This window comes from Thermobia domestica, chromosome 1 (genome assembly GCF_964235325.1).
Source record: "Thermobia domestica chromosome 1, izTheDome1.hap1.1, whole genome shotgun sequence".
Taxonomy (NCBI): Eukaryota; Metazoa; Arthropoda; class Insecta; order Zygentoma; family Lepismatidae; genus Thermobia; species Thermobia domestica.
Genome location: NC_137454.1, coordinates 336,918,374 through 336,935,623, shown reverse-complemented (window position 1 = coordinate 336,935,623; position 17,250 = coordinate 336,918,374). Strand labels below are relative to the sequence as shown.

Here is a 17,250-nt window from a genome sequence, read left to right as displayed (position 1 = left end):
CCCACTCATAGCTCTGCCCCTAAGTAATCACTATATATACACACATGCCCACATCTCCGGTCTCTTTACTACAATCCCTGATGATGAATGCAACATCTACGTTCGGATGTCAATTCATTCACCTGGCTCATAGCCCGAGAAGACTTACTAAAAAAAGTACATCAAATATTGAATCATTTGCCATAAATATGGATAACCGTGAGTTACAAAAAAAAAAAAAAAACTTACATCATATATTGAATCATTTGCCATAAATATGGATAACCGTGAGTTACAAAAAAAACTTACATCATATATTGAATCATTTGCCATAAATATGGATAACAGTAAATGAATTTATGAAAATCTAATAGAGCATATTTAGCTTGAAAGTTCACTTTTCCACAATTCTGGTATGATATTCGCAGACATGAGCTGGAAAAGACTTTGGGCCTTACAGAGTCATTTTGACGAATGATTAGCGTCGTACTAAAGGCCTGACTACGGTAGGAAACATGTTAGTCAAACTCTTTAGTATGGAACTAATCACGCGTCAAAACGACTCTGCATAAGGTCCTTTGTGTCTTATTTTCACTCGTAAAATCACCTTTCGAAATATGTCCTAATATTTCGTAAGTATCCTGTATATAACTTGGTAAATTGACCCTATACGATCCTTTCTTGGCATATTCTTTTACTTGTTACAACCTGTATAGCAAAACTTCGGTTAAGGATGTTCCTATAACTTTTTAAACATTTTACAGTTCTATTCATTCTTTATCTAAACATTTTATCACGGTCTAGAATGTCATTACATGCAATACGTAAAAAAGGACGTTTTTACTTAATTTCATGTAGTGTGTTCTCATCATTATGAGCGGTATTCAGAGAGAATTCGTTAATCGAGGGTTAGTCTCAGACTAGTTACTGGCATACTAGATCTTTACTAAGGGAGGTGCACTTTTTGGTATTCAGAGTCTACGTTGAGTACAACTAAAAAGTTGATTTGGGTATGATTAACTTATATAACCCCCAATGCATCGGGTGAGAAAAATAAATGTGTCAACTACGGAAAATAGATGAGCGCATGCGTAGCCTGTAAAAATGAAAATACATGAAATACAAAATACGGAATGTTGTGTCGCACGTTAAACCGTGGGTAAAAGATTAGCCTCTGCTGTAGATTAATTAGTCACATGTGATTAACTTCGTCAAATACTACGACCTAATCAGAGACTCTGAATACAATTTTGATAACCATCCGTTAATTAATCCCGTAGTATTGCCTTAATGAGACGTCAAAACGACTCTGCATAAGGCCCTATATTTTTTTCAGTACAAAGAACAGCTTTCTCATTTTTCAGTGAACACTAAACTGTTAGGGGACTATCTTTGACACTTTGACAAACTTATGCTCGGACGATCACTGTAAGAAAAATACTGAAATTGGTTTAATTGGGCAACAATAAATATTCTACATCGCAGACGATTTTTGCTACTGACACCATTAAAACCGTCGTTTAGTATTGATATTATTAATTACCATGAGTCTGGCTAGCAATATAACCATAGTAGCCGTCAGCTAGTCCCCAGGCCCACACATTTGCTCGGCCTACGACCTCTCATCTATCACGTTCCTAATAGGTTTCTAATCTTAAGTGATTTCAAGATATGACCATCTTATTATAGCAGTTTCAACCACATTATTTTCCTTTTAGGGGAAATACCAAAAAGCAATGAAACACGTGTTTATTTATTTTAAATGGGAAATTCATATACCAAATTCATATACCCGATAAGAGGTAAATGAGGTGTATTCTTACGTAGCCTCCTTAACCCTTTCGGCCCCAGGTGACCAAAGTGGCACACTCGGGTGTGTCACTTTTTTAATCCCCTCCTGTGTGGACACTAATTAAGATATCGGGATAATTCTTTCTGGCCAAATATGGTTGGACCATCGTTTATCATATTAGTTTCTTTTTCTTCTGAGTGTCGAATTTCCTTCTCAAATTTCAGCCCAAAGTAAAAAATTCGAGAATTTTCGAATTTCGAATTTTCTTCTTTTCCCCCTGTAGCTTCCTTCGTTGTAAAGAGGTCTCCTTAAGACTTGTCAGGTAGACACCTCAGATGGATGCCTAATTGTTGACATCAATTGGACCGGCCCGCACACAGTGTTGCCAACTAGTATATTGAAATTTCCCTAAATTTGGGGAAAGATTCGAAATTTTTGTTTATAAATCCGTACCTATACGTACGAACGCAAATCAACTTATGCCAGTCAAACATCAGTCCTTACTGAACAAAAGCAGCTACAATTTGTCACAATTTGGTAATTAGGGAGCGCACGAAAAATTCGGGTTTAGGTTCTACTGATTCTAAGCTTGATTTTTTTTTTTTTTTTACTTTTGTATTTACCATAATCTATTTTTTAAAATTACAAACTTCGTTTCTTAGATATCGACATGATACTTGTAAGATACATTACTGGTGTACCAAAGTTTATTTTAAGAAAGTTTGCGTCTGTCTTGTAGCAGTGTTTCCAGTCGTAAAAATTTTAATTCTCTATTTTAGGGAAAAATTGGAAAATCCCTTTTCCCTCTTGTTGGCTACATCCGGACAAACGTACCAGTATCTGAAAGCTTCGTCTTTACCCTACACAACGCACCGTATAAACTTTCAATAGGATAATTAGGGAAAGTACAGTTGAGGTTTACAGTAGACTTTGTTCTCTAAGTGGAAAGACAATTGTGATTTTTTTTAGGTAGAGTGGGATATTTTTTAATGACATGCTTGGTTTATTAGATATACCAATATCGTTCGATATATATACTGTTGCTCGTCTGGTAACAATATTTGCAGCCACAAAAATTTTTATTCCTGATTCTAGATAGAAATTCGGAGAATATCCTACTTTTCCCATCTATAACTTCCCTCTTGTTGACCACATTGGAACAAGTGTACCATTCTGGAACAAGTGTATCCCCCTATCTGAAAGTCTCGCTTATGGCCAACACAACGCATCATAGAAAGTTTCAATAAGACAATTAGAGAAACTGCAGCATCTGCATAACTGTTGACTTTTCTGAGGCGGAAAAAGTGCAAAAATTTCGTGTGTATGACGAGAAAGAATTTTTTCTTTCTCTCTTTGTATGGCAGACAGCGACTTCATACTTTCACTGTACCTTGTAAATACACCAAAGAATTCTTTTAGGTGACTTAGACCCATGTAATAAAAGTGGTGCTAACCAGAAAATAACTTGAAATTCGGTTAGGAAATTTATTTTTGTAAATTCTCACCCCCTACACTTCCTTCAATAATTTTCCTCCCGTTGGCAACACTGCAATGTAACTTAAACCAACAAATAGCCACATCACTCTTCTAGAAACCAAGGCCTTAACCATGTCAATCCGTTAAATAGGTTTTGGGCAATAAGTTACTAACTGAAAATGTAGAAAAACACCAAAAATGTCCTATGGCTGAAAGGGTTAACAGAACGCATTGAAATAGAGAAAGTTTCTTACCTGAAATCTCCTCCTTCTCCCAGTTGTCGAACAGTGATGGGGAATTCGGAGGGTCCGTGGGCCTTAAGAAGTTCTTGAAGCCGCACAAGTCCCTCGTTGTCCTCATAAATAATTGTAAAAGATTTCCAACCCATGTCTCGTACTAGGTCCACGTATGCCTGACGAAAAAGAAAACACAAATGTAAATTAACAAAACGATTCCTACGTCAAATTTGTTATTTGAAAGAAAGAAAAAAAAAACACTTGGAAAGTATCATATCGTATCGAGACGTTTGTGGCACAAGGACAAAACCAGTTTTTCTGGACTATTTGGAGTACTGCTCATAATTATCCTGGTGTATATTTGCGGTACACAGAGTACATACATGCCGTATATTACCGGTAGAAGGAAAAAAGAATCAATTGTTTAAAGGTAAGCATACAGCCTATATATGAGGGTGATTCAGAAAGTAATGCCTCCAAGATGATACATTTATGTGTCTTCGCAGATAGCACGGCTACAGCTATCAATGGAAAGCTTTGAATTTCAGCTACAAATGGCGGTATCATTTTTCAACATAGTCCCCATTAGGGGCTACACACTTGAGCCAAACAAGGTTTTTCATGCCATCGGCGAAGAATAGTGGTGGCTGCTGGTGACACCATTGCCGAACTGTTGCTTCACCTCCGCGTCACAACTGAAGCGTTGGCCCTTAAGGTGATCTTTAAGTTTGGAGAAGAGCCAAAATTCGCAGGGCGCAAAATCCGTTTTATAGGCAGGATTAAGCAGAATGTCAATAACACTTTGGCATCAGATGGGACAATTTTGAAGTTTATGACGGAGGAAATGATTTGGCGGTACGTCATCGACTGACGCATCGTTTCCGGGTCGCAATGGTGTATCCACGACTCGTTGCCGGTGATGAATGTTTCTGGGCGCAAACCTTCCGCAGTCAGAAATTCAATGACAGCCCGCTGTTTCAACCGGACGTCAGCACTGGATACCAGATTGTCCCATTACTCTGGAACAAGAACAGATATGAGGGTGAAACAAGTGGCATTCTATAGCTTAAAAATCAGTGCATTAATGATAAACAGTTCAGAATATTTGCAGTACTATTGACCAAGTAGTGGGCTTGGAGGCAGCACTTTCTGAATCACCCTTGTATATAGTGTATTACCTCATGTAAAAGTGAGAAGCTGATGCTAAGGCTTTCAATTTACAACCTGTGTCACAGCTGAAAGTAATGGACATAACATTTAACTGTTGTAGCCGGAAGTTGGCCCAATTATATACGATACACGCAGATATCGGAGGTAGCTTGGAGGAAACAAGCATTATCCCTTTGATCTTCGGCATCTGGTCAGCCAAAAATAGCAAGAGATGGAAGCAACAAAATAAGAGTTAAATTGTCCAGGCATTTTTCTTAGAATTCTCTGGGAGAAGCATTGTCGTGGTGTCACGGGAATGGACTGTCACTTCAACAATGTGATTTTTATTAAAATTTCACTAAACTAGTTTCGTCTTAAAAGTCAGCAAATACCATTACCGCGAACAAAAGTAACTTCTAAGAAAACACACGTTTTCTTTACACCTTGAAAGAAGATGCAGTAGCATAGGCAGTAATACGTCTGCCTACCAACTAAGAGGCCCGAATTCGATTCCAGGTACGAGCTAAAAGTTTTTGTTCTCATATCTTTGTTCCATTGTAGACCTTATATTCAGCCAGGGTCTATAAAATGAAAACCTTCGAAAATCAAGGGAGGGGGAAAGGGTTGACTACATGAGTTACACAGTTTTAAAGGGCTTTTTAAAGTATTTTTCTTATTCTTCCAGCAAGTTTTTGGGTGGGACCATGCAATGTCTTAACAGACACATTACGTGGGAGACGAAATCCTTGGAATATGGTTGCCATATTTCAAAAATGAAAACTCGTGACGCTACTGAATTACGAGAATCTTTGAAATGCTTAAAATTGAAAAGAAGTGTTATATACTAATTTACTTTTTCTCCATTAGATAGAGTTGTTCAAGTATTACGTAATCACATTTTCAGTCATTTTAGTAAACCTTTTCCTCTGTAGTTAAACAAACGTAAGCAGATGATTTACCCCCTCCCCATCGTAAGCGAAATTATTTTCTTTTTTTTAAAAAAAAAAAATCTCAGGATCTGTTATGTTTAGTGGCTTTCAGTCTGTTTTTAGCTCATTTAGGGTATTGTGTTTCCTTTCACACGTTTTGTCCGTTCGCGTTTTCCCCCAAATCATAAGCTTCTATTTAAAAAAAAAAAAAGAAAGAAACTACAACATTTTCCCTTTGTTATTTCTGTTTAGTTATATTAATTAAAACAATATATTTTTAGTCTTGAATAATCAGCGATAAATTATTAAAAATGTCGGTCAAGGATTATTGATTTAAATATTTCAGAAGCAAAATGCAGATTGAAACAGAGTACTAAAAATAAGATTGAGTAGTTAAACCTTTTGACCCTGGCTCAATGAAACGAATGCTCCGTTCAATGTCAAAGTATAGTTAAATCGTGAACTTATTTAAATCCATGTTGTATGTATTCAAGTTTTTTCTTCAACTTTTTAAGTGCCATACTCAGAAGTTGAAGAGAATAATTATATACCTAATTCTGTAAAAAAAAAAAAAAAAAAAAAAAAAAAAAAAAAAAAAAAAAAAAAAAGCAAACTATAATATTCCTTTCCTTTCTTCTTTGATGAAATTCGGGACACTTAAGCGTCCCAAGAAATATTTTCGGGACGCCGGGACGCAGATCTTGATTCCGTGACAGTCCCGGATTTTCCGGGACGAATGGTAACTGTACCTTGATGGCATATGCTTTTTTACCCGCGTATACTCATCGCCAATGACATTTGATAGTAAATATAAAATGAATACTATAATGGTACTATTATTAAATCATAAGTAATAAATAGAGGAAAAAGATACATTTCTATCAGTATTTTCTAAACATTTAAGAAACACTCAGGAGCACGAGGCATGCATATTATTGCAACTACTGCTTCTACATACTACTTCCACTACTGATCGTCCCATGAACGATAAATTTCACATTATTTTGCACATTGAATATTTTCCGTCAAAAGATTTACGAAATAGATATATATTCCAACTACTTCTGGAGAGCGCCATGCAGATTCTATGTTCATTCAATATTAACACTTCACACTCTGAATATGGTTGATTTGAAACTAATGTTTAGGTTAACTAATAATTAATGCTATTGTTGACCAAACACTTGGGTTATAAATGCACAAAACAATCCGCTAGATGTCATTCTGTATAGCACCATAGTTTTCCTCCAACCAATCTCACCCCATTGTTATCCTCTTTTACATGGACTGTGACAGCATACGCAAATTGTGATAATGGGGAATGACGTAGCCAGAATCGTGTGTTTATTTATACATATGCAATGGAAACAACCCAGGGAGAGGTGGTTATCCGCACTGGATTATATTGGATTTAACGTCATTAGCTTGCACTATTTGCCGTCAGTGCGTCCGCATAAACTGAAATTTGTAGCATGTTTTGACCACAAACAAGAAAACATTTGACTACAGAACAATTTTCCTTTGATCATCACTCATTTTGAGCAGCGGCGCGTCACGATTTATTTCGATCTGTGTGGCATGAATACATGTGGTCTGACATATATATCTATGCCTACAGTATATATGTGAGTTGTGTTTTATTTATTGCGATGTCAACACAAGAGGTATTACTGCAGAAACATATGTGATAAATATTCGTAAATATGGCTCTCACACTGGACATCGTAATTTTCAGTTTTCAGGAAGAGTGTGTTACACTATGTTGCCAGATTTCACAACCGTAAAATCGAAAGGTTAAAGTAAATTTTTAAACACTTTCAAACTCATTTTAGCATCAGTCCATAAAGCTTACATCTTAAACCATAACTCAATTTGAGCGATAACACATTTCGATCAACCTAACCAAACACATACAAGAGAGTATAGATATCATTTTGTACTTACTGTAATTGTTACTCAGAATGCAGTGGTGTACTCACTAAGTTGTTTTATGGGAAGGCCTATGAATTTTTCAGCGAGTTGGGCTTTTAACACACTAAGCAAATCACCAAATATACATATGCATTCATACGTTATTATTATTCTTATCTTTCCAGTATGTTATCTTTCTAAAATATTGGTTTTGAGAACGACCGAAATTAGAATTCCAGGTTGACGGAAATTACCAATAAACTGCTCATAAGGAAAAAAAAAACTGTTTAAGGAAATAATTTTGTTTGACTACATTTATATTGATTTTTGGATTTTTGGTAACTTTTGTTACCATGGCGTAGTATCATCTTTGACCTCTTATTTAGGTTCTATAACGGCTATTTAAGCCGGGTTTTTTTAATTAGTCAAGTCACGGGTGGACCAAAGAACACCCCAGATGCATTTTGGAATCGGATGGTCAACTTGGCGGCGCCACGATATCAGTTTTTCAGTGATATCGATTAGTTTTCACGATATCAGATTGGAACGTTGCATATGGATTGTATGTACCTTCGGATATTTCTAAATATTTTTCTGAGATCCCTACGTGAAAACGGGTCCGGGCACGAGGGGCGCAAGTGTCCCGAGGGAGTGATTTTTTTTTTACAAAAAATTCAGTTTTTTTTTCGATTTTTCCGGTTCAGGTATATGACAAGCACATGTAAGTGGTGCCGTTGGAAAGGGCTTGTTATACTAAAAAGTAACGTTTGAATCATGACTCTAGGCCAAATAGTGATGACGCAATAAGTTTTTATTATATATATATATATATATATATATATATATATATATATATATATATATATATATATATATATATATATATATATATGGCTAATTCCATTTGTGACTTACACGACACCAGACGTCAGACGGCAGTAAATATTATGTATTACAAAAATTATAAGATATTTTCATGGGCAAGTTTTAGGTTATAAATAAGGGGCAATAAGTCCTTCATTCATTTTCATTTGCAGCATTTAAATATGTAAACAAAATGACTGAAACAAGTCTCTATATATATGCGTGACTTACACGACAGTAGGAGACATCGTGTTTTGAATAACGGTAAACTATATGAAAATTCTGTTCTTCTATTGCTGCAAGAAAAATAAAACTTTTTACATATATTAAGTAGATACCAAGCTACAAGACCAAAAGAAAATTATTATATTTTATGTATTTATTTTAAAATATATGCCACAAATATAACGTGACGTACACGACATAAATTTGTGACTTACACGACAAGTCTAACATTATGACTTCGTTTAATTACAATTTCAAAATCTATTGGCTGATAGAGTGGCACTAATGATTTAGATAGATAAAAGGAAGTTAACAGACAAAACAAGAAGTTAACAGTTCTTTTATTGGAGCAAAATTTGTCAAATTCTAATTTATGTCTGTGATCGACGTCTGTTAACGCAACATAGGCCTAATCTTTCTGTTGTGGCCAATAAAATTCTTTATCTTGATGGTAATGGCGAAGAAATGCTACATACAGTTGTTGTGATTCTTTTCTCCACATCTAACAAATATTTAATAGTTCTTTCTTCGGCGAAGGGTAATAATACCCTGTCACCAGTAGAGTATTTCCGTCACTTCTTCGCTGCGTTTATTCCCTTCTCATGCGCCAATGAACAGTTCTGGAATGAAATCGAATTTCCTTCGTGGTGAAGAAATATCTTAGATGAGACAACATTCAATGGTATACGCTGAAACACAATGAAAGTAGTGCTAGTTTCGTGTTTTTGAAATATTACATATTTCTTTCTTATGATGGTTCCATTGGCGCATCAACTCAAATTTTTGAAGTAATATTCTTTACCACAATATATTACATGAATGTTCGGACATAACTTGCGTGCGCTCTCAATAAATTCTGAAGCAGATTGAGGATCAATTTGTCTTTGAGAGCCTTTGCCATAGTTCATAGCCGAAATATGCCAAGACATTTCAACTTTCTGTAATTTATTGAACAAAGTGAATAATGTTGTGCACCATCGTCCGACTTATAATTCACATTATTGATCGGATCGGATGACGCCATTCAAAATCTTCCATAAGTGTAGAATAGAAACAAGCAACTGTAAACATATCTTGATGCATACAATCAGATATAATTACGCACGAATAATGTTCTGTGGTTTCATTTTCTTCAGGAAAATATATTATGGCAGTTTACATAGTACAACTGTTAGATATCCAGTGACCGGTTTTTATATTTTCTTGGTACATAAAACAGTAATTTCCACTAAAAATACATTTGATGTAATATTCTTTTCAACTTCTCTATCTATTTCCGCTTCCATTCAGCTTCTGAACTAGGCATATCTGAAAATGCAATAGAAAAGACAACTGTTACATATCTGACATGTCCTAATTTCATAATCTTAAAGTAAACTTTGTTGTGACTTACATATTTTCGTTTGAGTAAACATGTTTTCTACCAAGGAAGCGTGACAGAGCAGTAGCGTGCTAGATTTGGCTCGGTAGGTTGCGGGTTTAAAACATATAACTGGCAATCCTGGCTGAGGTGTTCCTCATTCACACCAGGCAAATGCCGAGATGATATTCTTTCAATAGGTCTGAACGAATCCTTTCCCACATACCCACCTCCGTCCTATACCGGCCTGAGCTTTAGATGCATAAAGGCAATAAATACCAATTTACAAGCATGTTTCCAAAACAACGAAAGAGTACGAGAAAACCAATAATAGTATTAAAAGTAGCTGAAGCTAGAAACTTCGGAACCACATATGCCGGCATTGTTCCAGAGACGGTAGATACTTCCTGTCACGTTTTTTAAAACTTCTTTCTAGATCACATTGATTCATATTGTTGAACTTTTCATTCATTTGTTACATTTATAGTCCAGTCAAGTACACTTTACACCCATACGTCATAATATTGCTTTTATCGTCCTTATCTTTCATTCTCTTACACTGAACATGGCACCTAATACATTAGTTGGGTTATCAATCCATTGTTTATACGTTTTACTGCAGTTAGCAACTATTTTCAATGTAGTAACATTGCAACAAAATGTGACTTACACGACACGCATAATGTGACTTACACGACAGGGAAGGAAATGTGACTTACACGACATATTATATTTTGTATTTAAAAGAGTTACACGTATTATTTCGGGACTTTCTGCACGGTCTTTGATTACCTTCCGCTCAAATGAAGAAAATGTAGAATTACAGCTTTTCTGTTTAATTATGTATATAGATACATAAACTTGTTTATGTTTTCTTGTGACTTACACGACAGCCTACTTGAATAAATCAAATATTATAATTTTCCTGCTATTATTAAATTATGTACAAAACAATAGCACTGATGTAAACCCAAACATTATCTTAATAAGTACCATACGTAATTTTCACTTACCTACATAAATTAGCAGGAAAAAAAAATTGTGTTAAATTCCCACTGTAGATACGATCTTCTGCGGCATGAAAGTGGCCATATTGTAACTCCTGCAGAGCCATCTACAGGGCAACGTTGGTATAATCTTGTCCACGTATGAAAAATTCGGGATTCTTAAAAATGAATTTTAATAATTATTTGAGCCAAGCTGAAACTTAAAATTTTCACTTGGTAGGGTCACTTACCGCGGAATTGACCATATATATATATATGTCTATTTATATATAGAGAGAGCGCCTAAATTCAGACTTTCAACAATTTTTTCCACCCTTTGTTTTCAAGATACAAGTTTGAAATTTTGCACAAGTATTATGTATATAACAACGTATTTTTACAAAAACATTCAGATCCCTACGTCAACCCAGGCCTTGGTCAGAGGGGCAAAATATTTTGGTTGGATTGTCAAGAATACTTCCGGGTTTTCCCCTAATTTTCCGATTCATGTGTATGATATGGACATGTGAGTGATACTGTTGAAAATAGCTTATTATACTGTAGAAAATGGCTTTCGGACCATGACTCTAGGCCAAATAGGAATGACGCAATACCTTTTTTAAGTATTCTTTTATATATATATATATATATATATATATATATATATATATATATATATATATATACATATATGAAAAAATGGGTTAACTTCAGACTTTCAAAAATTTCTCCCGACCTGTTTTCAAGATACAAAAACTAAATTTTGCACACGTATTATGTACATAACAATCAGATCTTTACTTGAACCCAGGCCAGGGTCAGATGGGCACAAAAATTTCTAATTTTTTTTTCGAAAAATCTGTTTTTATTTTTTTTAATTCTTCTTTCTGGTGTATAATAGAGTGTGTGGTACCGTTGGAACGTATGAACTATCCTGAAAACATGAGGTATGAACCATGATTCTACAATAAGTAGTAAGGAAGCAGTAGCTGTTTGAGTGAAAGTCTAAAATTTACCTCAAAAAGTGGAAATCTTAAACGGGTTAAATGGTTAAGAATACGATAAGATTGAACTCTCACATCGTTATATAATACATATGTACTATAAGAATACATTCACAAGTGTAAGAATCTAATTAGAAATGGGAATATAATGTGGGTGATTAATTTCAGTTGTGGTAATTCTTTTATCATGTAGATGTGGTTTAATTTTCTTTTTTTATATAATTTTTCATTTACATTCTATTATAAACAGTTTTCATTTACTGCAAGTATTAAAGTAGATTAATAAACATGTAACAGACGAACCCCATTTCTGGGATAGGGCCCTCATTTGCCCTCCCGTAACTGCACCCCTGCTAGAATGTTACGATGTTAAATCACAATATGTTTGTAACAATGTTGAATGTCTACTCTATGGAATGTTCATGAATGGAAAATCAAAGCGTTTCTCCAAATAGCACTGTATGGTACATTTCAGTGAAACCGAGAAAAATGATGAAAACTAATATTCTTGCATATTGTAATGTTTGATAGAGTAACGGTACACGGGTTTTTCCCTTACTTTTTTGTTATAACAGTTTCTATGCAGTTTGTACACTAGATTACAAAGTGAGTAATATCTCTAATAGTTATTTCCTCTATCAATTAGACCTCCTGTTACAGCAGCTCGGATGTTCTAAGGTATGTTAGTTAAGAACGACCCTACCCGATGCAGCTGGATCTAAAGGAATCTCCTGCCGAATGCAACATGAACTTCATCAAACATGCTGTCTACTAGCGTTTCCAATAGTCACATCAATTTGATTCCATCCAGCGACGATGGCATCCTACAATTCACGAACATTGTTGTACTGCGTACCGTTGGCGTACACCGAGGGACACAATATTCCCCGTAGATTTTCCATCGGAACAGTAGTTTCTCTTGCTGTTGCTTAGAAAACAACTGTTCCTCCTTCTGCAGACCGTGTCAATAATACCACCAGCCATCGGAAAATAGAAATTAAATTTCTCTTTGTCACTGAAGATAACGCGACGCCAGTTCTGCTTCCAGGTCACATGCGTTTTGGCTCAGATCACCCGTCGTCCCTTGTGCTGTGCGCTTCTTACACGTATATCGAAGATGATTGCAGCGTTTCACAGCTCTTGATAGGTACACGAATGTTAGGGTCTCTTGCCAACTGTGTAAGGAATATTTCACCACAACTTAGTTTTCGAACAACCTGTCTTGCCTGTTGTGGCATTAGTTTACGCGGCCTTCCTGATGATTTCCTTACTCCATACTACATCCCAAGTTTAAGAAAATTGTTCACGACACAAGCACTCTGCCGAATTCGAAGTGCAATTTCATTAACAGACACGCCTTCTTCTTAAGTTGTGTTTTAATTATATTGTTTAAAATTTGATACATCATTGATTACATTTTCTATCGCAATTTAAAGTGCTAAGCCCCATCGAGTGATATCGTTGAGCACGAATATTTACTCAATCAATTCACAAGTCATTAATTAATCTGTTGTCTTGACTTCTCAATAATGGTTAATGGTCTGTAAAGCCACTGGTTTCAAGAGCTACATGAAACTTGATTCATTACAGACAACGGTATAATTGTATGCACGACAATCGTACACTTATTCTTTCTTTTCGCAAAGCGTGTTTGTGTTCTGATGTCGCCTATTCTCTTTTATACAAGGTGTTGTGATTTAGTCGTCCGTTAATTACGAGGATGATTGAGCCAAAGGCTGCGAACTGGACGATTTTGAAACTATTACGCAAGTATAGGGTTACATAAAGTTGGGCAGTGAATGCAATCATTTGTCGACAATACGAGAAGATAAAAGCGATGTAGTTACAAGCACACCTTTTCATGTTAGAGAATAGAAATTTCCTACTATATCTCTCATGTTAATATTTGATTACTGTTGTAGCACTTCGCAAAAGTAGATACACACACTAATTCTTTTTTTCTTATATCTAAATATGAATTTTAGGATATATTAGGTGCAAGCATGCTAAATGTAATGAATGTAATGAAAATTGAGAAACACTGAACAGGGCATAAAAGTTTTTTCACCAACCCTTTTGAATCTGCAGATGTCTTAAGAAATTTCATGCACATGCCAAAATACTTATATAGGCATCACAAATAGGAATACACTCATTAGGGTGATAGAACTTATTCGTGGTGTCAAGTACAACGATATCCCAACCTCGAGCCTTTCAAGGTACCTGGAAGACTCAAAGCATAACATTGATAAAACAAAATTAATCAAAAGTCTTCATCATTCCTAGGAAAACAGACATGCCAGGCTTTCTACATTCGATTGAGAGCAATCAAAATTAAATTAAGATAAGTGTACTCTCGACAAAAGTTGGAATGACACTAACACCATTGACATCACTAGAGCCCGGATTCACATGCACAAATAAAACCCGAGATATGCATGCAAATATGCACGAAAAATATCAAAATTATTCACTAAAATATGCATTAAAATTTTTAACATATGCACTGAAACATACACTAGGAAATTAACATTTCAATTTCTTTTAAAAATATCTAATTTTAGTGACCTCTGTTGTTTGAACTATTAACGTCTCCCTTAGGTTTTCTTCTGTAAACTCTCTGCAGTCATAAGTGACGAACGTTTTGTAGATCGAAAAGTTCCTTTCAACATCAGCAAAAGTCACTGGTGCATGTAAATAACACCAAATGTCTTTCTGTGATATATAATCTTCCAATTCCATGTTTTCACCATTAAGTATATTTACAATGTTACAGATTATTTTGTACCCGGGATTTTTGCCTAATGCTTGGCAAAGTTTATCTGACGGTATTTTCGCAACACTGGACAAAGTCTGTGATAATTTGCCCAACAAGGAGATCGAATGCAGTAAAACATTGGTACGGCATTCCAATTGTCTGATAATTTCAGGTATTCTCGAGGAGTGGTTGTGTATGTACTTACTTGTAGAGAAACAGTAACATTTTTGTAACATATAAATAGCGGATGCATCATTGGGATTAAGTGAGTTTACAACTGTCTTCACTTGATTTAAGTTTTCTACATAATACAATACAGCTTCCACGCACGAGCCCAACTGGTTATGGAGGTAGCAGAACATTTTTCGCAACTTCGCGGAAGATGCGTACTCGCGATGGAGCTTTCACAAACACTTCCTTTATATTTGATACATGTGCGCCTACTTCCAGATTTGGCACCCGATTGTTTCTGCTACAGGATGGAGACCGTGTGCAAGACAAATCCGGTGGCCTAATTTTGGATTTTATTCTATTATTCTATACAACGTTTCATTCTATATCTGCGATTACAAAGTGAATCAGTTCACGTTAATCTACTTTCTGAAATATACTAGTAGAAATATAGTCTGAAATATATTAGTATGCAGCAATAAAAGTGGGAAATATGCTGTATCCTGCGAAGTTGACGAAATATGCTTGTACTTCGAAATTCACTTAAAATGTGCACTAATATGCGCTATCATATGCATCTCAAAGGAATCCTTACAAGTCCATCTGAAAGAAAAAATATTTTTCATACGTTTCTGCAGGTTACTATAAACATGCATTTTGCATATAAATCAGGGCTGTAGACATCATAGTCGCCACCAATCACTGAAGAAGAAATAAAAAGATTTAAGATGTAGCCTATAATCTGTGGAGAAACGAGATGTTTTTACTTTCGAATTTAAAACTTTAATTTTGAAATTCCTATCCCTACGCAAATCCACAATGTGATCTATAAGTTTCGGGACTGATTTCTTTTTACCGCTTTCCTTACCAATGCTCTTTGAAAGACAGTGATTGAATTACACAGTACTAAGCCAAATTAACAAAAGTGCAAATTGGCGTTAATGTAGTTGCAGTAGCTTAGAAGAAAACACGTGTGATTCACATCACTCTTGTTAGACTGTATCCAAGTATGAAATAGATGAAAAGGACAACAACGTATAGCAATTAAATCCTGTTGTAAAGCTGATATGTCTGCAAGAGACACGTTAAAGATGATTTAGAAAGCTTATGGTGATGCAGTATTAAGTCGAACATCCGTTTTTTGAGTAGCGCAAAATATTTTGAGAGGGTAGGGAGTCAGTGAAGGACAGCTAACGCATTGGTCGGTCCACAACAATCCAAACTACTGACAACATTACCGTCGTAGCCAAAATGTCCAAAGAAGATCGAAAAGTGACATCTCGGCTAATAGCACATACAGTCAATATTCCGAAAACTATGGTGTTACTAATTTTAACCCAAGACTTGAGAAAACGGAAACTGTGCGCAAGATTTATTCCGCAGTTTCTGGATAAAAAAAAATCGTAACCTTGCACCATACCTCTTACTCTCCAGATCTGTATCCGCTTGATTTTCTGTTTCCCAAAGTGAACTAAGGAATGAAAAATTCGATACAATCAAGGACATTTAAAAAGCTTTGACCTACCATTAGAACAGGGTTGCCACAGAAGAGTGTTCCAAGGATATGAAAAATTTGGAAATATGCGCTGAGCAGTGTATTGCTTCAAATAGAACATATTTTGAATAAACAAACTAAAAAAGTGATAACAGCTTTCTTATATTTCTTCCAATGGCCATATTTCGGGAATTTACGGAGCACACTATGTACTCTTCCTTAACTTGTCTTGATAATGCTGAAAATTATCAGCGAAAATTCGACGTACAATATTTTTTAAACAATCTTTAAATACCTAGAGAAGCAAAATTAGGTAGTTTTGAGTCTATTTAAATATTTCAGAAACACTTCGGGGTTAGAAAGTAGACCGTAGCACCATGCAATCTAAGGCAGTAGCCGCGCTTGTTTGCCACTGCCCTTTTCTTAGAAAACAGTGGTAGTTTGTCTACTACATAGCAATGACCTTCTTTGGCTCACGTGGCATAAAAGAAAGAGAATGAGTGAATTAGATTTCCAGCCAACTCTCGCCTGAAACGTGATGAAGTGGAGAGGAGACAGAAGATAAATGACTCTGGTGTCAATGTGTGGAATCACACAGGATCCAAATATGTCACATCCTCTCTCTCACTATCTCCCTTTAAATTAATTCTCATTCCAGGCTACTGTCAACAGAGTCAACATTGACACACACACGGTTCAACTGAGTTCATTGAACGCATTATCAAATATTATATCTAGAACTAATTTCAGTTCAACTAGAACAACTATCATAAAGCTAGAGATGCCAATTTGAACATTTAGTTCGTTGATTTACAGTTAAAAAAAAAAAAAATTCTTATTGAAATGCCAGGAAAATTTGTGTTGTTATCAAAGTAAGATGATCTTAATGCGTTAGCTATTTCTATAAATTCCTAG

General features: G+C 35.4%; 1 protein-coding gene across 4 annotated transcripts in view; it reads right to left on the bottom strand.

Moving 5' to 3' along the window:
• The window catches only part of KaiR1D (Kainate-type ionotropic glutamate receptor subunit 1D), a 700,763-nt gene that overhangs the window by 279,801 nt on the left and 403,712 nt on the right, over positions 1 to 17,250 (bottom strand). For all 4 annotated transcript variants that reach the window (XM_081729531.1, XM_081729522.1, XM_081729548.1 and 1 more), the window contains exon 5: positions 3,502 to 3,659. In XM_081729531.1, coding sequence (XP_081585657.1) covers positions 3,502 to 3,659 — 158 coding nt within the window. The remainder of the gene's footprint in view (positions 1 to 3,501; positions 3,660 to 17,250) is intronic.